The sequence below is a fragment of the Oncorhynchus keta genome, chromosome 32 (genome assembly GCF_023373465.1).
Source record: "Oncorhynchus keta strain PuntledgeMale-10-30-2019 chromosome 32, Oket_V2, whole genome shotgun sequence".
In the NCBI taxonomy this organism is placed as follows: Eukaryota; Metazoa; Chordata; class Actinopteri; order Salmoniformes; family Salmonidae; genus Oncorhynchus; species Oncorhynchus keta.
The window spans coordinates 12,072,946-12,099,044 of record NC_068452.1 but is presented as its reverse complement, the minus strand read 5'-3'; the positions used below and the strand labels follow the sequence as shown (position 1 = coordinate 12,099,044).

Sequence of the window (26,099 nt, the reverse complement as noted above, 5' to 3'; positions counted from 1 at the left end):
ATTTTTCCTGACACCCAAAAGTACTCGTTACGTTATGAATGCTTAGCAGGACAGGAAAAGGGTCAAATTCAGCACTTATCAAGATAACATCCCTGGTCATCCCTACTGCCTCTGATCTGACGGACTCACTAAACAGAGAACATCCCTGGTCATCCCTACTGCCTCTGATCTGACGGACTCACTAAACAGAGAACATCCCTGGTCATCCCTACTGCCTCTGATCTGACGGACTCACTAAACAGAGAACATCCCTGGTCATCCCTACTGCCTCTGATCTGGAGGACTCACTAAACAGAGAACATCCCCAGTCACTCCTACTGCCTCTGATCTGTAGGACTCACTAAACAGAGAACATCCCTGGTCATCCCTACTGCCTCTGATCTGACGGACTCACTAAACAGAGAACATCCCTGGTCATCCCTACTGCCTCTGATCTGGAGGACTCACTAAACAGAGAACATCCCCAGTCACTCCTACTGCCTCTGATCTGTAGGACTCACTAAACAGAGAACATCCCCGGTCACTCCTACTGCCTCTGACCTGACGGACTCACTAAACAGAGAACATCCCTGGTCATCCCTACTGCCTCTGATCTGGAGGACTCACTAAACAGAGAACATCCCTGGTTGTCCCTACTGCCTCTGATCTGGAGGACTCACTAAACAGAGAACATCCCTGGTCATCCCTACTGCCTCTGATCTGGAGGACTCACTAAACAGAGGACGTCCCTGGTCATCCCTACTGCATCTGGTCTGACGGACTCACTAAACAGAGAACATCCCTGGTCGTCCCTACTTCCTCTGATCTGGAGGACTCACTAAACAGAGGACATCCCTGGTCATCCCTACTGCCTCTGGTCTGACAGACTCACTAAACACAAATTATTTGTTTGTAAATGATGTGAGTATAGGAGTGTGGCCCTGGCTATCCGTAAATAGTAAAAAACAAGAAAATGGTTCTGTCTGGTTTGCTTATTAGTATAAGGAACTTGAAATTATTCATACTTTTACTTTTGACACTTAAATATATTTAAAAACAAATACTTTTACTCAAGTAGTATTTTACAGGGTAACTTTCTATGAAGGTATCTATACTTTTACTCAAATATGACAATTGGGTACATTCTCCACCACTGATCATGAGTCTATTCTGATATCCTTCAACATGGTCAGCATCATTATGAGTCTAATCTGGCCTGCTTCAACATGGTGAGGCTCATTATGAGTCTAATCTGGTCTCCTTCAACATGGTGAGCCTCATTATGAGTCTAATCTGGTCTCCTTCAACATGGTCAGCCTCATTATGAGTCTAATCTGGTCTCCTTCAACATGGTCAGCCTCATTATGAGTCTAATCTGGTCTCCTTCAACATGGTCAGCCTCATTATGAGTCTAATCTGGTCTCCTTCAACATGGTTAAATAAAATAATTTTAAAATGTAGCAGAATTAAATACCCACAACATTCATTCTGTGGGAACTAGATGGACTCAGTTCACAGACTGTCAGCCAGACAGTGATTGTGCAATATCATTAGACTAAATTAGAGTAACAACCAGATAAAACATCTATTGGAAATAATGTGGGAGGATTAGCAAACCACATGTACAAGTGCATTGGACACGGCTATGAGGTCAATACTAATCCCATCATGTCTACATTGGACCCGTCTATGGGCCAGCAGGTCGCCTAGTGGTTAGAGCATTGGGCCAGAAACCAAAAGGTTGGTGGATCGAATCCTGAGCTGACAAGGTAACAATCTGTCGTTCTGCCCCTGAACAAGGCAGTTAACCCACTGTTCCCCGGTAGGCCATCATTGTAAATAAGAATTGGTTCTTAACTGTCTTGCCTAGTTAAATAGAGTTTAAATTAATAAAATAATTTTTAAACGTAGCAGAATTAAATAATGATTGTGCAATATCATCAAACTAAATTAGAGTAACAACCCAATAAAACAGACAAACAGGTAATGTTCAATGACCCCAAAAGACACTATAGTTAATTCTGTGAATCAGCCCTTTATTTCCTATCATAAAGAACACCTGTGGAAATGGGCAGTGGGTTTAGACATCCATCCCCAAAACAAGACATAATTGAATAGTGTCTAATCCAAATAATCAACACAATGTCAGCTGTTAGTGCAGGGTTGGAACAGAAACCTGCACACCCAGTAGCTAGATCTCTAGCAGCAAGGTTGGACATGTATTTTCTAGGTCTGTGAATCATTGAACAGTATTGGTGTAGTCATACAACTTATTCTAACAGTAAACCAAAAGCATATTCAGAGCATTAAGAAAGTATTCAGACCCCTTGACTTTTTACACATTTTGTTACGTTACAGCCTTATTCTAAAATGTATTAAATAATATTGTGTTCCTCATTAATCTACACACCATACCCAATAATGACCTAATAACCCACAATGACATCACAATACCCCATAATGACATAATACCCCATAATGACAAAACAGAAATACCTTATTTACATAAGTATTCAAACCCTTTGCTATGAGACTCGAAATTGAGCTCATGTGCATCTTGTTTCCATTGATCATCCTTGAGATATTTCTAAAACTTGATTGTAGTCCACCTGCGGTAAATTCAATTGATTGGACATGATTTGGGCACACACCTGTCTATATAAGGTCCCACAGTTGACAACGCATGTCAGGCCCAAAAACCAAGCCACGAGGTCAAAGGAATTGTCCGTAGAGCTCCGAGACAGGATTCTAGAGGCACAAATCTGGGGACCAAAAAAAATGGGGTACCAAAAAATGAAGGTCCCCAAGAACACAGTAGCCTCCATCATTCTTAAATGGAAGAGGTTTGGAACCACCAAGACTCTTCAAACAGATCAGTTAGGGGAGACGGGCCTTGTTCAAGGATGTGACCAAGAACCTGCTGGTCACTATGACAGAGCTCCAGAGATCCTCTGTGGAGATGGGAGAACCTTCCAGAAGGACAACCATCTATATAGCACTCCACCAATCAGGCCTTTATGATCGAGTGGCCATGGGGAAGCCACTCCTCAGTAAAAGGCACATGACAGCCTGCTTGGTGTTTGCCAAAAGGCACGTAAAGGACTGACCTTGAGAAATAACATTCTATGGCCTGATGAAACCAAAATGTAATTCTTTGGCCTGAATGCCAAGTGTCACGTCTGGAGGAAACCAAGCACCATCCCTACGGTGAAGCACGGTGGTGGCAGCATCATGCTGTGGGCATGTTTGTCAGTGGCAGGGACTGGCAGACTTGTCAAGATCAAGGGAAAGATGAATGCCGAAACCAATTGACAAGGGGGCAAACATTTAGGGTTCTACATTGTGACATCATTAAAATACTCCAACTACAATGTTAAAACATTTTACATTATTTCATTGATATCATGAAACAACTCCTTCATGAATGTATTTTCTGATGTTTAATCAGAGATCTTTTATCAGAGTATCTCTTATCACATTGATCACAGCTATAAGGTTTCTCTCCTGTGTGTGTTCTCTGGTGTACCGTCAGATCACTAGATGTAGTAAAAATCTTCCCACATTGGTCACAGCTATAAGGTTTCTCTCCTGTGTGTGTTCTCTGGTGTGATATCAGGGTACTTAACTGAGTAAAACTCTTCCCACATTGATTACAACTATGAGGCTTCTCTCCTGTGTGTATTCTCTGGTGTGATACCAGGGTGCTTGACTGAGTAAAACTCTTCCCACAATGATTACAACTATAAGGCTTCTCTCCTGTGTGTGTTCTCTGGTGTCGAATCAGATGGCTTGATGTAGTAAAACTCTTCCCACATTGATTACAGCTATAATATTTCTCTCCTGTGTGTTTTCTCTGGTGTGATAACAGGTTGCTTGACTGACTAAAACTCTTCCCACATTGAGTACAGCTATAAGGTTTCTCTCCAGTGTGACTTCTCATGTGTACTTTTAGTGAATCTGATCTTAAGTAACTTTTCCCACATTGATTACAGCTATAAGGCTTCTCTCCAGTGTGTGTTCTCTGGTGTATTTTAAGTTCTGATGAAGATTTGAAACCTCTCCGACAGTCAGAGCAGCAATTAGATTTCTTCCCTGTGGGTCTCTGCTGGTGTTTCTTGAGGTGTTCTGATCTGGAGAGACTCTTCTCTGCCCTGTCAGCACCCTGAGGATGTTGAGGCCCCCCAGAGGATCCACGATAGTTACATCTCTCTCCTGTGTGATCAACAAAGTCAGACAGATGGTTAAAGGGCCACAACAGCAGAAATCCACTGTAAAAGGTGATGCCAACAGCATTGCCATGATGTTGTACAAACAATGACATCTGTAATGAATGTTAAAATTATTTGACATTCGTCTTAAGACAGTCAAGTAAGCAACAAAAGTTATATTTTGTCTTGTTTTCACATAGTAGTAACATCAATGATTGTAGGCTAGAAATACGTTTTTAAAGTTGTTGAAATCCAAAGCAGTGTGCCAGACGACTTTTGGTCTCCAATATAGGCCCCTTTCTGAAGGTCTATGTTATTGTTATGTGAAGTTATGCGTCCTACAGTGGGTCTATGTTATTGTTATGGGTCCTACAGTAGGTCTATGGCAAGACTTGAAAATTGATTTCTAGATCAACAACCAACTTGACAGAACATGAAGGATTTTACAAAGAATAATGAATATTCACATGAAGATCAGTCGCCTATTGGATGACATCACGACTTCCCATCAAGCCAACTCCTTGAAGGCCTTACTATGACATCACTCACTCAGAGTTTGCAGTTGTCTAAAAAAACAATATTTTGCTCAAAACATTTATTTGTTTCCCTTTTATGTGTTTATACTTTACTGTATTTATATATTACTTTTCAACAGGAACAGTTTTTTTTTATCACTGGAGGACGTCATGAACAATTCCGACAGTACAAAAACATATTTAAGTGTAGAACGGCCTTTTAAAAATTGCACATTAGTTCAACAACTGCAGAGTTTGTAGAGTAGAGTTTGTTTTATAAGACAGTACTCACTGTATTCACTGTATTTACTGGTGTTAATCAGATCAATGTCCCTGTTTTATAAGATAGTACTCACTATCTGCCAGCAGCATACCACGCTGCATACCACTGCTGGATTGCTTCTGAAGCTAAGCAGGGTTGGCCCTGATCAGTTCCTGGATGGGAGGTCAGATGCTGCTGGAAGTGGTGTTGGAGGGCCAGTAGGAGGCACTCTTTCCTCTGGTCTAAAAAATGAGCCCAATACACCAGGGCAGCGATTGGGGACACTGCCCTGTGTAGGGTGCCGTCTTTCAGATGGGATGTTAAACGGGTGTCCTGACTCTCTGAGGTCATTAAAGGTCCCATGGCACTTATCGTAAGAGTAGGGGTGTTAACCCCAGTGTCCTGGCAAAATTCCCAATCTGGCCCTCAAACCATCACGGTCACCTAATAATCCCCAGTTCACAATTGGCTCATTCATTACTATTCCCTGGGTCGTTGCTGCAAATGAGAACGTGTTCTCAGTCAATTTACCTGGTAAAATAAAGGATAAATAAAAACTATATTTACTGGTGTTAATCAGATCAATGTCCCTGTTTTACAAGATAGTACTCACTGTATTTACTGGTGTTAATCAGTTCTCCAGTCCTCTCTTCTTCGTCCTCCTCTAATGTGACAGTAATCTCCCCCTCTTCATCCTTTATTCCAAAAACCTCTTCATCTTTCACTTCATCCTCCACTCCAAAACCCGAATATTCCTCCTCTTCTTTCACAGTAACATCTTCCTCCTCTTTCACTCTGAAGGCGTCTTTCTCTCCTTCTTTCATGGTAACAGCCTCACCCTCTACTTGTTTTTGTATTGTAATAGCCTCCTCTTCCTCCTCCTCTTTCACGTGAGCTTCTTTCTCCGTCCAGCAGACCTCTTCTTCAGCAGGAGAGTAGCTTAGTGAACTCATGGTCGGAGATGTTAGCTAGTTAGCATTAGCGACTAGACTAGTGCTAACTTAACCAGCCAGCAAGTTGACTTACAACGTAAATATTAAATTCAATGGGATAGCTAGTTGTTTCCGCATGAGTATATTTAAATCATAGTGGCAAACAAACCAGGAAATTGTCTAAAGAACTTGAATGTTCCGACTTCGTTGTCTAGCGAGCTACCGAGGTGGCTGCAGGTGGTGAAGAAGCGTTCCGTCCACTAGATTATACGTCACAGTAGAAGCATCGCCTGAAAGACACATATCGCCGTCTGCTGTCTGGAGGGAGGAAACGCAGTTGAGGAGGGAAACTTTTTATTTCTCTACATCAACTCCACATCTGTATTTCAGATTCAGTAAAATAACTAGATATCGAAATAAGCACCTACTTATTGATACCCTTGAAAAAGATGAGCAAAAATGTATGTATAAAATAAATAAATAAACTTTACCCACTACCAGGATATTTTAGCCCAAAACCTGGCACCCTCTCTGCTAGGAGGCTGAAACTAGGGCCATAAGTGGCTCTTCCAGCAAGACACATCAACATTCATGAAGAATTGGTTAATTGGGCACAAAATCAACATTTTCAACGGCCATCTCTGTCTTCGGACTTCAACTCCAATGAAAATCTGTGGAGTCATTTATCACATCTTTATCAAGGGTGTCAACAATTTGTCCCCCCACTGTACCTCCATACTGCTGCTACATGGTGTAACAATACATCATGTAGATGTATCTAATGAACAGACTAGGTCTATACTGCTCCTACACGGTGTAACAATTCATCGTGTAGATGTACAGTGGGGCAAAAAAGTATTTAGTCAGCCACCAAGTTCTCCCACTTAAAAAGATGAGAGAGGCCTGTAACTTTCACCATAGGTACACTTTTTTTTACCCCGTTTTCTCCCCAATTTCGTGGTATCCAAATGTTTTAGTAGCTACTATCTTGTCTCATCGCTACAACTCCCATACGGGCTCAGGAGAGACGAAGGTTGAAAGTCATGCGTCCTCTGATACACAACCCAACCAAGCCGCACTGCTTCTTAACACAGCGCGCATCCAACCCGGAAGCCAGTCACACCAATGTGTCGGAGGAAACACTGTGTACCTGGCAACCTTGGTTAGCGCGCACTGCGCCCGGCCCGCCACAGGAGTCGCTGGTGTGCGATGAAACAAGGACATCCCTACCGGCCAACCCCTCCCTAACCTGGGAGACACGAGGCCAATTGTGCGTCGCCCCACAGACCTCCCGGTCACGGCCGGAAACAACAGAGCCTGGGCGCGAACCCAGAGTCTCTGATGGCACAGAGATCACCCTTAACCACTGCGCCACCCGGGAGGCCTGGTACCCTTCAACAATGACAGACAAAATGAGAAAAAAAATCCAGAAAATCACATTGTAGGATTTTTTAATGAATTTAATTGCAAATTATGGTGGAAAATAAGTATTTGGTCACCTACAAACAAGCAAGATTTCTGGCTCTCACAGACCTGTAACTTCTTCTTTAAGAGGCTCCTCTGTCCTCCACTCGTTACCTGTATTACCTGTTCCATGATCTCGCCATCACGGTTAACAACTCCATTGTGTCCTCCTCCCAGAGCGCTAAGAACCTTGGCGTGATCCTGGACAACACCCTGTCGTTCTCAACTAACATCAAGGCGGTGGCCCGTTCCTGTAGGTTCATGCTCTACAACATCCGCAGAGTACGACCCTGCCTCACACAGGAAGCGGCGCAGGTCCTAATCCAGGCACTTGTCATCTCCCGTCTGGATTACTGCAACTCGCTGTTGGCTGGGCTCCCTGCCTGTGCCATTAAACCCCTACAACTCATCCTGAACGCCGCAGCCCGTCTGGTGTTCAACCTTCCCAAGTTCTCTCACGTCACCCCGCTCCTCCGCTCTCTCCACTGGCTTCCAGTTGAAGCTCGCATCCGCTACAAGACCATGGTGCTTGCCTACGGAGCTGTGAGGGGAACGGCACCTCAGTACCTCCAGGCTCTGATCAGGCCCTACACCCAAACAAGGGCACTGCGTTCATCCACCTCTGGCCTGCTCGCCTCCCTACCACTGAGGAAGTACAGTTCCCGCTCAGCCCAGTCAAAACTGTTCGCTGCTCTGGCCCCCCAATGGTGGAACAAACTCCCTCACGACGCCAGGACAGCAGAGTCAATCACCACCTTCCGGAGACACCTGAAACCCCACCTCTTTAAGGAATACCTAGGATAGGATAAAGTAATCCTTCTCACCCCCCCCCCCCCCGCCCCTTAAAAGATTTAGATGCACTATTGTAAAGTGGCTGTTCCACTGGATGTCATAAGGTGAATGCACCAATTTGTAAGTCGCTCTGGATAAGAGCGTCTGCTAAATGACTTAAATGTAAATGTAATGTAAATGTATTAATGGCACCTGTTTGAACTTGTTATCAGTATAAAAGACACCTGTCCACAACCTCAAACAGTCACACTCCAAACTCCACTATGGCCAAGACCAAAGAGCTGTCAAAGGACACCAGAAACAAAATTGTAGACCTGCACCAGGCTGGGAAGACTGAATCTGCAATAGGTAAGCAGCTTGGTTTGAAGAAATCAACTGTGGGAGAAATTATTAGGAAATGGAAGACATACAAGACCACTGATAATCTCCCTCGATCTGGGGCTCCATGCAAGATCTTACCCCGTGGGGTAAAAATGATCACAAGAACGGTGAGCAAAGTCCCAGAACCACACGGGGGGACCTAGTGAATAACCTGCAGAGAGCTGGGACCAAAGTAACAAAGCCTACCATCAGTAACACACTACGCCGCCAGGGACTCAAATCCTGCAGTGCCAGACGTGTCCCCCTACTTAAGCCAGTATATGTCCAGACCCGTCTGAAGTTCGCTGGAGAGCATTTGGATGATCCAGAAGAAGATTGGGAGAATGTCATATGGTCAGATGAAACCAAAATATAACTTTTTGGTAAAAACTCAACTCGTCGTGTTTGGAGGACAAAGAATGCTGAGTTGCATCCAAAGAACACCATACCTGCTGTGAAGCATGGGGGTGGAAACATCATGCTTTGGGGCTGTTTTTCTTTAAAGGGACCAGGACGACTGATCTGTGTAAAGGAAAGAATGAATGGGGCCATGTATCGTGAGATTTTGACCTCCTTCCATCAGCAAGGCCATTGAAGATGAAACATGACTGGGTCTTTCAGCATGACAATGATCCCAAACACACCGCCCGGGCAACGAAGGAGTGGCTTCGTAAGAAGCATTTCAAGGTCCTGGAGTGGCCTAGCCAGATCTCAACCCCAAAGAAAATCTTTGGAAGGAGTTGAAAGTCTGTGTTGCCCAGCAACAGCCCCAAAACATCACTTCTCTAGAGGAGATCTGCATGGATGAATGGGCCAAAATACCAGCAACAGTGTGTGAAAACCTTGTGAAGACTTACGGAAAACATTTGACCTCTGTCAATCCCAACAAAGGGTATATAACAAAGTATTGAGATAAACTTTTGTTATTGACCAAATACTTATTTTCCACCATAATTTGCAAATAAATTCATTAAAAATCCTACAATGTGATTTTCTGGATTTTTTTCTCATTTTGTCTGTCATAGTTGAAGTGTACCTATGATGAAAATTACAGGCTTCTCTCATCTTTTTAAGTGGGAGAACCTGCACAATTGGTGGCTGACTAAATACTTTTTGCCCCACTGTATATAATGAACAGACTAGGTCTATACTGCTCCAACATGGTGTAACGATACATCATGTAGATGTATAAAATGAACAGACTAGGTCTATTACAGCTCCTACACGGTGTAACAATACCATTCAAAATTTTGGGGTCACAGAAATGTCCTTGTTTTTGAAAGAAAAACTATTTTTTGTCCATTAAAATAACATAAAACTGATCCGAAATACAGTATTGGCATTGTTAATGTTGTAAATTACTATTGTAGCTGGATATGACTGTTTTTTAATGGAATATCTACATAGGCGTACAGAGGCCCATTAACAGCAACCATCACTCCTGTGTTCCAATGGCACATTGAGTTAGCTAATCCAAGTTTATCGTTTTAAAAGGCTAATTGATCATTAGAAAACCCTTTTGTAATTATGTTAGCACCACTTAAAACTCTTGTGCTGATATAACAAAGCTTTTGTAAGCAGTGTTGTTGCATAACAATCAGGCAGTAGAACAACAATAATCATCCCCTGTTGACCAATCTTCCCTCCCCTTAACATTGGATTTGATTCAGACCCTGCCAGTGTGCCAGGAGGACATTGGGTTTGATTCAGACCCTTCCAGCATGGCCAGAAATCTATTCCAAGGTCAGTAACTTATAACCACAGAACCACCACAGACCTTTCATGCATGACTATAAACACGTAAGTATTAAAATTACTACCATGGTCTAGTATATCACTGCCTAAGACACCATTCACAATGCTGGCAGAGGTACGAGTAAAATATGAAATATTATTTCCTAATTGTGAAAAATTCCCCACTCCTTTAAACATTTTTTACAAATCATTTCATACTCAAATATGCTATTTTAAATAGCTCAATTCAATCCAGCTGGGCCTTTTTAACACAGACAGTTGTTCCTGCTGTAGATGTTATGCCTTTGTACAGATTTTGGATCAGCTCTACTACACAATGCATATACAGTACCGGTCAATTGTTTGGACACACCTACAAATTCAATGTTTTTTAAAATGTATTTTAACTATTGTCTACATTGTAGAATAATAGTGGAGACATCAAAACTATGAAATAACTCATGTGGAATCATATAGTAACCAAAAAACGTGTTAAACAAATCAAAATATATTCTATATTTTATATTCTCCAAGTTTATAATTTTAAAAGGCTAATTGATCATTAGAAAACCCTTTTGCAATTATGTTAGCACAGCTGAAAACTGTTGTTCTGATTAAAGAAGCAATACAACTGGCCTTCTTTAGCAACACAGAGTTACACAAGGAGTAGTCTGTTCACACTGCTTCACTTTATCTTGGCCAGGTCGCAGTTGTAAATGAGAACTTGTTCTCAACTAGCCTACCTGGTTAAATAAAGGTTAAATAAAATGATAAAAAACAGCACATACAACCTGATTTCCCCCTAATCGATATCAGTGATTTATTGTTACTTGTCAAAACAACAGCGTTTTTGGTGCTTGTGCTGTTTATAAGCTGCTTGTTTAAACAAATACAAGTAATCCGATTATTGTGGCAGGTGTTTGTGCATATAGCACATGTTATGTTTAGGTTTTCAATTTATCCCAATCTGTTTCTGCATATTGGTTATTGATTTGGACACGTTAAAACTGTGTTTTGACATTGGGGATATCCCACCAAGCAAAATGTAATTGAAAAGATGTTGAAAATCAGGCTATGCAACCAAATATTTCATATTCACAATTCATGTAACATTTAGTAATCATAATTATTTTGGCAATCAACTGACAAAACATTCTCATTTGCAGCCACAGGGAAAGGAGGGAATTGTAAACTGGGGATTATTAGGTGACTGTGATGGTTTGAGGGCCAGATTGGGAATTTAGCCAGGACACCGGGGTTAACACCCCTACAATAAGTGCCATGGGATATTTAATGACCTCAGAGAGTCAGGACATCTGTTTAACATCCCATCTGTAAGACAGGACCCAGCACAGGGCAGTGTCCCCAATATCTTTGGATATGTTTTTAGACCAGAGGAAAGAGTGCCTCCTACTGGCCCTCCAACACCACTTCCAGCAGCATCTGGTCTCCTATCCAGGGACTGACCAGGACCAACCCTGCTTAGCTTCAGAAGCAAGCCAGCAGTGGTATGCAGGGTGGTATGCTGCTGTCCAACATGCCCATCTAGTGAACCCTGTAAAGAGAGAGAAGCTCTGCAGTGAGGTGGAAAGTTACTACGGATAATGCAGGAGTTTCCTAATGAAATCAGACATGTCCGTGGTAAGGACAGCTTGGTTGCTGATTGTCTAAAGGGTGGGCAGTCAAAGTTTTGTGTTTTGCATTTAGCCAGTGTGTTGCCATTTATTTTGACTGCATGTTTTTTCGTATTGGAGATTAGTTTTGTTTGGGCCGTTCCAAGGGGACGAGAGTTCTAGAAGCTAGTGAGTTTTAGGAAGATGAGAGTTCAAGAAACTAGTGGGGAAAAAAATAAATGTTTTTCTTTCTTGTTTTTAGTTGTTAACAGCCAGTAGACACCATGTTTATATTGGTGATGGTGAAGCATTGCAGTTGATTATAATGTGAAATGGAAGTTGTTTTCTGTTGGTGGTAAGCATTCTCTTAAGGGGGAAGGTGTTTTGGTTTTTCCATTTATGTTTTGAGGTTGGACTCTAGCTCGCTAGCCCGTCAGCACATAGGACGCACTGATTGGTGTCACCTCGTTAGTCAGTATGTGTTTAACTTGTGCTGGCTTGTCCATCTCGTTAGTGGGGAGGTGTTTCACCTGAGCTGGTCCAGGTTCTATTTAAGAGTGTCTGGCCCAGTGTTCCAGTTGTATTGATAGATGTGGAGAGTCAACACCTTCAGTTGCTCCACCTTTTGGATTTTCTTTTTTGATTTGATTCCTGTAAAAAAGTTTGAGGTGGTGGGACGGGTGCACCAATCGCCCGTGAGGAGATGGCGCAAAGTGCATCTGGACCGTCGGTTCCGGGGATTGGACTGGCCAACACGGTGCGCTTTTCTTGGCGGGGAAAAGAGATGGAGCCTTGGGGGAGAGAAACCTTCGGGAGGAACATCCTAATGGGGCACCTAAAATTGAACGTTAGAGATGTTCTCTGCCTTCAGGGGAACCCAATGGAGAAGGGGGTTTGATGTAACCCTATATTTGGAAGAAAAACACAATGAGATTATGAAGACGGTGACGGAAAGGAAAGAAGGTCCCCTGTGTCATTACACGGTGACCAGCCTGGCAAGAAACAACTTCAGGGTGGTCACCGTAACCATGTACAATCCGCACGTGAAGGACGAAGAAGTGAGGGCCTTTCTGGGGAGGTACATGGACAATGTCTCTTCAGCGAGGTACCTCAGGGACTCCCTGGGTTTCTGGAATGGGAAGAGAGGCTTCCAGGCGTTACTCAGGAGTCCCCGAAGAGTGTGGATGGCTACCTCCATCCTCCGGCGATGTTCTCCCTGGGGGCTGACAGGGGAACACTCTACTATGCACGTCAGCCCCGTTCTGCAGGCGTTGTATGGCCTATGGCCATATCCTGGCCACGTGCAGCGCCAAGAGGTGTCGGTTTTGTGGGTCGGAAGAGCACGAGGCCAGGGAGTGTGACGAGCCCAAGGCTTGCCACGGGTGTGGCTCAAGAGCACACCTGTGGCGTGATTGCCCGTCTCGTCACAGGTCATACGCGTCTGCAGCTGGGGGAGGAGGGGGGGATGGGGGAGGAAAGAGAGGACGCATGCGGATTGTACGGATGGCACAGGGGAAAGGACGGAGAAGGACGAAGAAGGGGAAGAAGGAAGAGGCGAAAAAGAAAGAGGAGTGAAGATGGAAAGAAGGAAAAAGAAGGAGAGAAGAAAAAGAAGGCGGAAGAACAGGAAGGAGCGGAGAAGAGGGAGAGTGGGACAGTGGTGCGAGAAGGAGTGGAAGAGGGAGTGGTGACAGTGACGGGGACGGAGGGAGGTGTGGAGATGGGAGGGAGGGGGTGGGAGGGGGAGATGGGGGAAAGGAGTGGGGGACAGCCAGCCAGGCTTCCTCGAGGTTGAAATTAGGGATTTGGTGGAGGATTTAGCGGGGATGGGACGTTGTGTCTCCCCGCTACCTCCTTCACCAAAGAAGAAAGGGATGAAGAGGGGAGCTTGGCAGGTTGTGAGAGGGAGGGGTGTGGAGGGGGGCTAAGAGAGTGGCGGGGGGAGGGTAATTTGTCCTCCCGGTTTGCCTCAGCCCCTTGCATTTTAGTGGATGACTCCAGTGAGGGTCGGTGGGCTGTTTGCTAGAGGGATCCCAACTCCTGTTTGAGGAGATGGGGTCCCCTACATCCCAGCCCCGAGGCAAACAGGGAGGGGGTGGTGGGTGGGGAGGGAGGACCCAACACACTGCCTGGGTCATGGGTTGGGATGGAGGACGGGGGCGTCAGGAGATGAGAGGACGTCCCCGCCGGTGGAGATGGACCAGGGGGAGCATCGGGTGAGTCTCCTGTTTTTTTTGGTTTTGGGGGTTTTATTTGTTGTTAATAATTAAATGAATAGTTCGGTTTTTTTTTTAGTCTAAATGTTAGGGGTTAAGGAATAATGTTAAAAGGAGGGCGGTTTTTGTTATTTAGAGGGTGTGGGGTTTGATTTCTGTTTTTTACAGGAGGTTCACCTGAGGGATGGTGGGGATGTGTGTAGATTTAAGAGGGAGTGGGATAAGGGGGAATCTTTTTGGGGCATAGGAGGGTGCACTCAACAGGAGTAGGGATTTTGTGTGGGCATAGAGAGGTTAAAATAGAGAACACTTTTGTAATAATGCAGGGTAGAGTTTTGGGGATAGATGTTAAGTTTAGAGAAGCTAGATATAGGTTAATTGGGGTGTATGGGCCACAGGTGGCGGCAGACAGGAGGGAGATGGTGGACTGTCTGGCGCCCCTGTGTGTTACAAACAGGCACTTGGTGATAGGAGGAGACTTTAATATAGATTTAGGGGTAGGCGGTGATAGCAGTGCAGGTGCCATCTCTGGGCTAATGGCTTGCCATGGTCTGGTTGATGGTGGCCTGCACACTACTCCGGCAATGGTCGGTCCTACATGGCGCAACTCCAGGGGGGTTGCGCGGAGGCTCGACTACATTTTTGTATCCAGGTCTTTGGGTCAGTTGTCTGGGCGGCTGTTGCCTGTTTTCTTCACGGATCACGACGGGGTGTTCCTGCAGGTGGGGTTGCCAGTCTGCCTCTTCGGTAGGGGGTACTGGAAGTTAGATCGGGATATACTGGAGGAGCAAGCTTTCGTTGAGGCATTTTTTTGTTTCTTTCGGAGGCTTGACGGCCTCCGGTCCATGTGCGAGGGGTGTTAGAGTGGTGGGAGTTAGTTAAGGGGAGGATAAGGGCTTTTATAATAGGATATTGTAGAAGGAAAAAAAAAGGGAGGAAAGGAGGGAGGTGGATCGTATCCAAAGGTTAATTGAACTCAGTACGAGGCAGGCAACCTCGGCGGGTCGATTGACTGGGAGAGATTCGCAGCCCTAAAGGCGCAGCTCAGGGAGCTGCAGGAGCAGAAGGCTCGAGCTTTCCTGGAGCGTGCGCATAGTGGCTTTCTAGAACATAATGAGACTTGTTCCGCTATGTTCTTTAAGTCGGTTAGGGCCAGGCAGAGTAGGAAGGTAATGCATGGAGTTAGGGAAGAAAATGGTAGTATAGTAAGTAAACCAGAGGAAATGGTCAGGGTGACAACTGATCATTTCCAAGGTTTATTTAAGGAAAGGGAAATAGATGTAGAGCAGGGAAACGTGTTTTAGAACACTTGTCCCGGCGGTTGCCAGAGGACATTAGAGACGTGATGGAGGCCCAGATCTCACTAGAAGAGGTTGAGAGCGCTCTTAGGAGGATGGGAAAAGGGAAGGTGCCTGGGATGGATGGGCTGCCGGCTGAGTTTTACCTCAAGTTTTGGGGTATACTTGGACCAGTGGTTCTCGAAGTCTTGAAGGCCATCCTTGAGACGGGGGTCCCGGGGGGATCAATGGCTGTTGGTGTGCTGTCACTTCATTATAAGAAGGGGGAAGCAACTGACCTTGGCAACTGGCGGCCATTGACCATGCTGTGCGTAGATTACAAGATTCTTGCAAAGGTTTTAGCAGACCGGTTGCGCACAGCCCTTCCCTACGTCGTCCACGAGGATCAGACGTGCGGGGTAGAGGGCCGCTCTATAAGATGGAACCTACAGTTGATCAGGGATTCCATCGCTTGGGTTGAAGATAGAGGGCTGCCTTTAATGGTAGCGCTAGATCAGGCGAAAGCTTTTGATCGCGTGAATAGATATTTTCTATTCAGGGTGTTAGGTAGATTAGGATTTGGGGAGAAGTTTATAGGATGGATCCGTACTTTATATGTCGGAGCGGGGTGTCGAGTTAGTGTAAATAGTCACTTAGGTGACGTTTTGACCTCTCGTCTGGGGTCAGGCAGGGATGCCCACTCTCGCCTCTCCTCTTCGTTCTGTACATGGAGCCCCTGGGGGCTGCCATTAGGGCAGACACAGGGTGGTAGGCTTGTTGATCCCTGGAAGTGGTGGGCTGCGTGTTAAGATGACGCAGTACGCCGACGACACTTCCTTGCTGTTGTGCAAGGACTCGTGCCTGACAAGGTCCCTTGCCATCTTTGGGGATTTCACCCCGAGCGTCGGGAGCAGTTCTGAACCATGCAAAGTCTTCCGTCAAGTTTTTCGGAAGATGGCGCGGTAGAACGGATGTGCCTGGGGGGTTATCTCTCTGTGAAGGGGCCCTGAGGATTCTCGGGGTTCATTTTGAGACCTCCGGCTCAGCGACGCTAAACTGGAACATGCGTATCGCAGTGGTACAGAGGAAGCTAGCAATGTGGAAGGCTAGGTATTTGTCTTTTATGGGCAAAGTCCTGGTCCTAAAGGTGGATGTGTTGCCGTCTCTTTTGTATTTGGCGTACATCTACCCATTGCCGGCTTGTCTGAGGAGGCCTCTAGTGAGGCTTGTGTTTCAGTTTATGTGGAGTGGCAGGTGCGAGTGGGTCGCCAGGGCACGCATGGTCTGTCCCATCGGGGAGGGAGGTAGGGGGGTACCACATTTCCCCCTCAAGCTGGACTCAATTTTTGTTTATTTCTTGTTAGCGGAGCTTGCTCAGCCAGTGATACACCCGTCCGGTTACCTCCTGCGGGTGTTCTTCTCGTATCAGGCGAGAAGCGTAATGGTGTGGTCTAATGCGGGTCCTCGGGCGGAACAGCTGCCGTGGCACTTTGGTCATGCGGCCAAGTGGCTGCGTGCGCACCCCGAGGTTGAAGTTGCCCGAGTAGGTTTAGACCACAGGCACCTGTACGAGGAGGTCAGGCAGGCAGAGAGTCCTGCGCCCGTAGCGGGCATCTCGTCAGTGGTCTGGGAGGGTGTGCAGGCGCGGGGCCTGGACAACGGGCTCAAGGACCTGAATTGGTTGAGCCTTCATAGCGTTTGCCGGTACTTTCCATCTTGTACCGGTATAGTTTGGTGCAATCCCCACCTGTCCAAGATCCTCTTGTGGCAGGGAGGAGACTGTGCGCCATGCCTTCTGGGACTGTGCCTTTGCCGGACTAGTCTGGGCTAGGGCACGGGTGATGCTAGGTGTGGTTAGGAGTGATTTTGTTTTGACATGGGCTAGGCTAGAGAGAGGCGTAGGGAGAGCAAAGGGAACGGATAGGGACAGGTTTCTGCTCTGGCTTCTCATGAGTCTCTTTAAAAAGGGACTGTGGGAAGCCAGGAAGAATTTAGTCAAGACAGGGAGAGATTGGGGGGTGGAAGGGATAGTGAGAAGGGTGGAAGGTGATTTGAGGGGGAGGATGAAGAGGGAGGAGAGGAAGTGGGGGAAGCATGCGGCACGGGAGAGGTGGAAAGGGGGTTTAGGGCTGGGAGTGTTAGAGTGAGTTTGGTAAGGGGATAGATTAGGGAAGGGGAGATAGGGAAAGGGTTAGGTATTGGTTAGGTATGACGGGGAGGGACGATGCTCCCCTGAGGTTTGTTTTTGTTTGATATTTTTGTAAATAGAATTAATTAAGAATGAATGAGAGATATGATTTTGTAAAGTGTGAATGGTATTGATTGTAAATAAATTATTTTAACCACCTTTTCTTATTAAAGATGTTTTCATTTCAGGTTGAAGGTAGGATAGGAGGGAGAGTTTTTCCTTTTTATCAGATTTTTCATTTTTTGTTTCTATTGGCTTCTGTGTAAAAGAGAGCTTTTTTGTGAAGATGGCACAGAACAATCCCCACATAGGGGTACCTGGGATTGGTCTGGTTAATACCGTGAGGTTCTCTTGGACAGATAAGGAGAAGGAGCCCTGGGGGAGAGAGACATTCGGGAGAAATGTTCTGATGGGATGCCTACAGCTGGAAGTAAAAGATGTACTATGCCTTCAAGGGAATCCCATCGAGAAAGGATATGATGTGACGTTACAAGTGGAAGAAAAACACGACGAAGTTATGAAGAAGGTGAGAGAAGGAAAAGGAGCGTAACCCCTGTGCCATTACACGGTGACCAGCCTGGCAAGGAACAACTTCAGGGTGGTCACCGTAACCATGTACAATCCGCATGTGAAGGATGAAGAGGTGAGGGCCTTTCTGGGGAGATATATGGACAATGTCTCCTCAGCGAGGTACCTCAGGGACTCCCTGGGTTTCTGGAACGGAAAGAGAGGTTTCCAGGCTTTACTCAGGGAGTCCCCGAAGAGTGTGGATGGCTACCTCCATCCTCCGGCGATGTTCTTCCTGGGGGCTGACAGGGGAACACTCTACTATGCACGTCAGCCCCCGTTCTGCAGGCGTTGTATGGCCTATGGCCATACCCTGGCCTCGTGCAGCGCCAAGAGGTGTCGATTTTGTGGGTCGGAAGAGCACGAGGCCAGGAATGTGACGAGCCCAAGGCTTGCCACGGGTGTGGCTCAGAGCACACCTGTGGCGTGATTGCCCGGCTCGTCACAGGTCATACGCGTCTGCAGCTGGGGGAAAAGGGGGGGGATGGGGGAGGAAAGAGAGGACGCATGCGGATTGTACGGATGGCACAGGGAAAGGACGGAGAAGGACGAAGAAGGAAGAGGCGAAAAGAAAGAGGAGAGAAGATGGAAAGAAGGAAAAAGAAGGAGATTAAAAAGAAGGTGGAAGAACGTGGAGGAGCAGAGAAGAGGGAGAAGGGGACAGTGGTACAAGAAGGAGTGGAAGAGGGAACGGGGACAGTGACGGAGAAGGAGTGGAGGTGGGAGGGGAGGGAGTGGGAGGGGGGGGGGGGGGAGGAGTCGGGGGATACCCCCGGACAGGGCCAAACAGGCAGGATATAACCCCACCCACTTTGCCAAAGCACAGCCCCCACACCGCTAGAGGGATATCTTCAACCACCAACTTACCATCTGAATGCCCTTCAGAATCCAAACACAGTATTGCCACGCATCAAAATTTTGCATATAATCTTTCAAGTCAGCCTGATAAAATATTGAACAATTTGTGTACAAAGATATCTTGAAATGTGATATTAGGCCTGTATGGCAGTACTGTTACTGTATGGCGTACTGTATTGGCTCGTGCTTTCTCCAATATGTTCTTCTATTTTGCATTCAATTGTATGTCTATTCCATTTATCTTTCAATATTTATTTAATATATTTATGTTCTTTAAAGACTATTCTTTGACACATTTTCTCTTCCTTTAAACTCTTATAGGACAGAACATGGACAATGCATTTGGGATCAAGAAGAAGGTATGTTGTAGGACAGCTACATTTGAAGTGTACATTTAACCTACCTAGCAGTTAATACAAACTGAAAATCTATTAGCATACAAATGTGTGCAAAGTATCTTCTCAGAAATGAATCAAATCCAGGAATGGATCTGAGAGTGAAATCCCGCTGGCCTTTGATGGGGAGAACATCCACGCCCTCGAGGACGTCTCCATGGGACTTGGGGCTCTGCTACGGCTGTATTTTTAAATTTTTCCTTGAATTTCCCAAAAATGTCAGAAAAACACTTATGTTGTTAAAGTTACTGCGTTCTGGGGACAAGAGAAGTTGGGGTGAAGTTACCAGGGCCGGTCATAAAGATGACAAACTTCCTAACATAACTCAGTGGATACGATATACACATTAAAGCTGAAAAATCTGTATTTATCATCAAGTCTACAATATTGTTAGTTAACCTATGATTCATTTTTAATGTATGTTGTTTTTATTGTACATTATTTTTGTATTTTTTTAAAATGCCATGAAAAGCACTATGCAAAGTAAATGTATAATTTATTATCAAATCAAATTTTATTTGTCACATACACATGGTTAGCAGATGTTAATGCGAGTGTAGCGAAATGCTTGTGCTTCCAGTTCCAACAATGCAGTAATAACCAACAAGTAATCTAGCTAACAATTCCAAAACTACTACCTTATAGACACAAGTGTAAGGGGATAAAGAATATGTACATAAAGATATATGAATGAGTGATGGTACAGAGCGGCATAGGCAAGATACAGTAGATGGTATTGAGTGCAGTATATACATATGAGATGAGTATGTAAACAAAGTGGCATAGTTAAAGTGGCTAGTGATACATGTATTACATAAAGATGCAGTAGATGATATGGAGTACAGTATATACATATACATTTGAGATGAATAATTTTTTTATTTCACCTTTATTTAACCAGGTAGGCTAGTTGAGAACAAGTTCTCATTTGCAACTGCGACCTGGCCAAGATAAAGCATAGCAGTGTGAACAGACAACACAGAGTTACACATGGAGTAAACAATTAGCAAGTCAATAACACAGTAGAAAAAAATGGGCAGTCTATATACAATGTGTGCAAAAGGCATGAGGAGGTAGGCGAATAATACAATTTTGCAGATTAACACTGGAGTGATAAATGATCAGATGGGCATGTACAGGTAGAGATATTGGTGTGCAAAAGAGCAGAAAAGTAAATAAATAAAAACAGTATAAAAACAGTATGGGAATGAGGTAGGTGAAAAAGGGTGAGCTATTTACCTATAGACTATGTACAGCTGCAGCGATCGGTTAGCTGCTCGGATAGCTGATGTTTGAAGTTGGAGAGGGAGATAAAAGTCTCCAACTTCAGCGATTTTTGCAATTCGTTCCAGTCACAGGCAGCAGAGTACTGGAACGAAAGGCGGCCAAATGAGGTGTTGGCTTTAGGGATGATCAGTGAGATACACCTGCTGGAGCGCGTGCTACGGATGGGTGTTGCCATCGTGACCAGTGAACTGAGATAAGGCGGAGCTTTACCTAGCATGGACTTGTAGATGACCTGGAGCCAGTGGGTCTGGCGACGAATATGTAGTGAGGGCCAGCCGACTAGAGCATACAAGTCGCAGTGGTGGGTGGTATAAGGTGCTTTAGTGACAAAACGGATGGCACTGTGATAGACTGCATCCAGTTTGCTGAGTAGAGTGTTGGAAGCCATTTTGTAGATGACATCGCCGAAGTCGAGGATCGGTAGGATAGTCAGTTTTACTAGGGTAAGCTTGGCAGCGTGAGTGAAGGAGGCTTTGTTGCGGAATAGAAAGCCGACTCTGGATTTGATTTTTGATTGGAGATGTTTGATGTGAGTCTGGAAGGAGAGTTTGCAGTCTAGCCAGACACCTAGGTACTTATAGATGTCCACATATTCAAGGTTGGAACCATCCAGGGTGGTGATGCTAGTCGGGCATGCGGGTGCAGGCAGCGATCGGTTGAAAAGCATGCATTTGGTTTTACTCGCGTTTAAGAGCAGTTGGAGGCCACGGAAGGAGTGCTGTATGGCATTGAAGCTCGTTTGGAGGTTGGATAGCACAGTGTCCAATGACGGGCCGAAAGTATATAGAATGGTGTCGTCTGCGTAGAGGTGGATCAGGGAATCGCCCGCAGCAAGAGCAACATCATTGATATACACAGAGAAAAGAGTCGGCCCGAGAATTGAACCCTGTGGCACCCCATAGAGACTGCCAGAGGACCGGACAGCATGCCCTCTGATTTGACACACTGAACTCTGTCTGCAAAGTAATTGGTGAACCAGGCAAGGCAGTCATCCGAAAAACCGAGGCTGTTGAGTCTGCCGATAAGAATTTGGTGATTGACAGAGTCGAAAGCCTTGGCGAGGTCGATGAAAACTGGCTGCACAGTACTGTCTTTTATCGATGGCGGTTATGATATCATTTAGTACCTTGAGTGTGGCTGAGGTGCACCCGTGACCGGCTCGGAAACCAGATTGCACAGCGGAGAAGGTACGGTGGGATTCGAGATGGTCAGTGACCTGTTTGTTGACTTGGCTTTCGAAGACCTTAGATAGGCAGGGCAGGATGGATATAGGTCTATAGCAGTTTGGGTCCAGGGTGTCTCCCCCTTTGAAGAGGGGATGACTGCGGCAGCTTTCAATCCTTGGGGATCTCAGACGATATGAAGAGAGGTTGAACAGGCTGGTAATAGGGGTTGCGACAATGGCGGCAGATAGTTTCAGAAATAGCGGGTCCAGATTGTCAAGCCCAGCTGATTTGTACGGGTCCAGGTTTTGCAGCTCTTTCAGAACATCTGCTATCTGGATTTGGGTAAAGGAGAACCTGGAGAGGCTTGGGTGAGGAACTACGGGCGGAGCTGTTGGCCGAGGTTGGAGTAGCCAGGCGGAAGGCATGGCCAGCCGTTGAGAAGTGCTTATTGAAGTTTTCGATAATCATGGATTTATCGGTGGAGACCGTGTTTCCTAGCCTCAGTGCAGTGGGCAGCTGGGAGGAGGTGCTCTTGTTCTCCATGGACTTCACAGTGTCCCAGAACTTTTTGGAGTTGGAGCTACAGGATGCAAACTTCTGCCTGAAGAAGCTGGCCTTAGCTTTCCTGACTGACTGCGTGTATTGGTTCCTGACTTCCCTGAACAGTTGCATATCACGGGGGGCTATTCGATGCTATTGCAGTCCGCCACAGGATGTTTTGTGCTGGTCGAGGGCAGTCAGGTCTGGAGTGAACCAAGGGCTGTATCTGTTCTTGGTTCTGCATTTTTTGAACGGAGCATGCTTATCTAAAATGGTGAGGAAGTTACTTTTAAAGAATGACCAGGCATCCTCAACTGACGGGATGAGGTCAATGTCCTTCCAGGATACACGGGCCAGGTCGATTAGAAAGGCCTGCTCACAGAAGTGTTTTAGGGAGCGTTTGACAGTGATGAGGGTGGTCGTTTGACTGCGGCTCCGTGGCGGATACAGGCGATGAGGCAGTGATCGCTGAGATCCTGGTTGAAGACAGCGGAGGTATATTTGGAGGGCCAGTTGGTCAGGATGGCGTCTATGAGGGTGCCCTTGTTTACAGAGTTAGGGTTGTACCTGGTGGGTTCCTTGATGATTTGAGTGAGATTGAGGGCATCTAGCTTAGATTGTAGGACTGCCGGGGTGTTAAGCATATCCCAGTTTAGGTCACCTAACAGAACAAACTCTGAAGCTAGATGGGGGGCGATCAATTCACAAATGGTGTCCAGGGCGCAGCTGGGAGCTGACGGGGGTCGGTAGCAGGCGGCAACAGTGATAGACTTGTTTCTGGAGATGTATGTAGGGTATGTAAACATTATATTAGGTAGCATTGTTTAAAGTGGCTAGTGATACATCATTTCCCATCAATTCCCATTATTAAAGTGGCTGGAGTTGAGTCAGTGTGTTGGAAGCAGCCACTCAATGTTAGTGGTGGCTGTTTAACAGTCTGATGGCCTTGAGATAGAAGCTGTTTTTCAGTCTCTCGGTCCCAGCTTTGATGCACCTGCACTGACCTCGCCTTCTGGACGATAGCGGAGTGAACAGGCAGTGGTGGTTGTTGTCCTTGATGATCTTTATGGCCTTCCTGTGACATCGGGTGGTGTAGGTGTCCTGGAGGGCAGGTAGTTTGCCCCCGGTGATGCGTTGTGCAGACCTCACTACCCTCTGGAGAGCCTTAGGGTTGTGGGCGGAGCAGTTGCCGTACCAGGCGGTGATACAGCCCGACAGGATGCTCTCGATTGTGAATCTGTAGAAGTTTGTGAGTGCTTTTGGTGACAAGCCGAATTTCTTCAGCCTCCTGAGGTTGAAGAGGCGCTGCTGCGCCTTCTTCACGATGCTGTCTGTGTGGGTGGACCAATTCAGTTTGTCTGTGATGTGTACGCCGAGGAACTTAAAACTTACTACCCTCTCCACTACTGTTCCATCAATGTGTATAGGGGGGTGTTCCCTCTGCTGTTTCCTGAAGTCTACAATCATCTCATTAGTTTTGTTGACGTTGAGTGTGAGGTTATTTTCCTGACACCACACTCCGAGGGCCCTCACCTCCTCCCTGTAGGCCGTCTCGTCGTTGTTGGTAATCAAGCCTACCACTGTTGTGTCGTCCGCAAACTTGATGATTGAGTTGGAGGCGTGCGTGGCCACGCAGTCGTGGGTGAACAGGGAGTACAGGAGAGGGCTCAGAACGCACCCTTGTGGGGCCCCAGTGTTGAGGATCAGCGGGGTGGAAATGTTGTTGCCTACCCTCACCACCTGGGGGCGGCCCGTCAGGAAGTCCAGTACCCAGTTGCACAGGGCGGGGTCGAGACCCAGGGTCTCGAGCTTGATGACGAGCTTGGAGGGCACTATGGTGTTAAATGCCGAGCTGTAGTCGATGAACAGCATTCTCACATAGGTATTCCTCTTGTCCAGATGGGTTAGGGCAGTGTGCAGTGTGGTTGAGATTGCATCGTCTGTGGACCTATTTTGGGTGGTAAGCAAATTGGAGTGGGTCTAGGGTGTCAGGTAGGGTGGAGGTGATATGGTCCTTGACTAGTCTCTCAAAGCACTTCATGATGACGGAAGTGAGTGCTACGGGGCAGTAGTCGTTTAGCTCATTTACCTTAGCTTTTTTGGGAACAGGAACAATGGTGGCCCTCTTGAAGCATGTGGGAACAACAGACTGGGATAGGGATTGATTGAATATGTCCGTAAACACACCAGCCAGCTGGTCTGCGCATGCTCTGAGGGCGCGGCTGGGGATGCCGTCTGGGCCTGCAGCCTTGCGAGGGTTGACACGTTTAGATGTTTTCCTCACGTCGGCTGCAGTGAAGGAGAGTCCTCATGTTTTAGTTGCGGGCCGTGTCAGTGGCACTGTATTGTCCTCAAAGCGGGCAAAAAAGTTATTTAGTCTGCCTGGGAGCAAGACATCCTGGTCCGTGATGGGTCTGGTTTTCTTTTTGTAATCCGTGATTGACTGTAGACCCTGCCACATTACCTCTTGTGTCTGAGCCGTTGAATTGAGATTCTACTTTGTCTCTATACTGACGCTTAGCTTGGTTGATAGCCTTGCGCAGGGAATAGTTACACTGTTTGTATTCGGTCATGATTCCGGTCACCTTGCCCTGATTAAAAGCAGTGGTTCGGGCTTTCAGTTTCACACGAATGCTGCCATCAATCCATGGTTTCTGTTTTGGGAATGTTTTAATCGTTGCTATGGGAACGACATCTTCAACGCACGTTCTAATGAACTCGCTCACCGAATCAGCGTATTCGTCAATGTTGTTGTCTGACGCAATACGAAACACATCCCAGTCCACGTGATGGAAGCAGTCTTGGAGTGTGGAATCAGATTGGTCGGACCAGCGTTGAACAGACCTCAGCGCTGGAGCTTCTTGTTTTAGTTTCTGTCTGTAGGCAGGGATCAACAAAATGGAGTCGTGGTCAGCTTTTCCGAAAGGAGGGCGGGGCAGGGCCTTATATGCGTCGCAGAAGTTAGAATAGCAGTGATCCAAGGTTTTTCCAGCCCTGGTTGCGCAATCGATATGCTGATAAAATTTAGGGAGTCTTGTTTTCAGATTAGCCTTGTTAAAATCCCCAGCTACAATGAATGCAGCCTCCGGATAAATGGATTCCAGTTTGCAAAGAATCAAATTAAGTTTGTTCAGAGCCATCGATGTGTCTGCTTGGGGGGGATATATACGGCTGTGATTATAATCGAAGAGAATTCCCTTGGTAGATAATGCGGTCGACATTTGATTGTGAGGAATTCTAAAATCAGGTGAACAGAAGGATTTGAGTACCTGTATGTTGTTATGATCACACCACGTCACGTTAACCATGAAACATACGCCCCCACCCCTCTTCTTACCAGAAAGATGTTTGTTTCTGTCTGTGCGATGCGTGGAGAAACCAGTTGGCTGCACCGACTCCGATAGCGTCTCTCCAGTGAGCCATGTTTCCGTGAAGCATAGAACGTTACAGTCTCTGATGTCCCTCTGGAATGCTACCCTTGCTCGGATTTCATCAACCTTGTTGTCAAGAGACTGGACATTGACTGGACATGTCAGCAGAAATATTGAAAGTTTGTCATGTGTTTTGTTTGGTAAATTGTTTTGTAAATATGAATTCACATTTGTGGTGCCACTAAATAAACAATGAATTATTTAAATAAATATTGTTATTATTATTCAAATATGTTTTTATAATGGAGGGAGGGTGGACAGGTTCTTTGAGGAACCATGATAAGGGGTTCTCAACGAACATAGGGGTTCCCACAG

The 26,099-nt window shown here is 46.0% G+C and overlaps 1 protein-coding gene and 1 pseudogene across 1 annotated transcript; one reads left to right on the top strand and one right to left on the bottom strand.

Annotated features, from left to right (window-relative positions):
* The window catches only part of LOC127914383 (zinc finger protein 180-like), a 184,517-nt pseudogene that overhangs the window by 39,762 nt on the left and 118,656 nt on the right, over positions 1-26,099 (top strand).
* LOC118365114 (gastrula zinc finger protein XlCGF17.1-like) lies at positions 1,995-6,185 on the bottom strand. The gene is made up of 2 exons (XM_035747072.2): positions 5,578-6,185; positions 1,995-4,191 (listed from the first exon to the last, which is right to left on the bottom strand). The coding sequence occupies exons 1-2, from the start codon at positions 5,915-5,917 to the stop codon at positions 3,398-3,400; spliced, it is 1,134 nt and encodes a 377-aa protein (XP_035602965.1). The 5' UTR covers positions 5,918-6,185; the 3' UTR covers positions 1,995-3,397.

Coding starts and splice junctions, on each gene's coding strand:
- LOC118365114 (XM_035747072.2), bottom strand. CDS start 5,917: ATGAGTTCACTAAGCTACTCTCCTGCTGAAGAAGAGGTCTGCTGGACG. Junction 4,192..5,577: donor GATTAACACCAGTAAATACA/GTGAGTACTATC, acceptor TTGATCACACAG/GAGAGAGATGTAACTATCGT.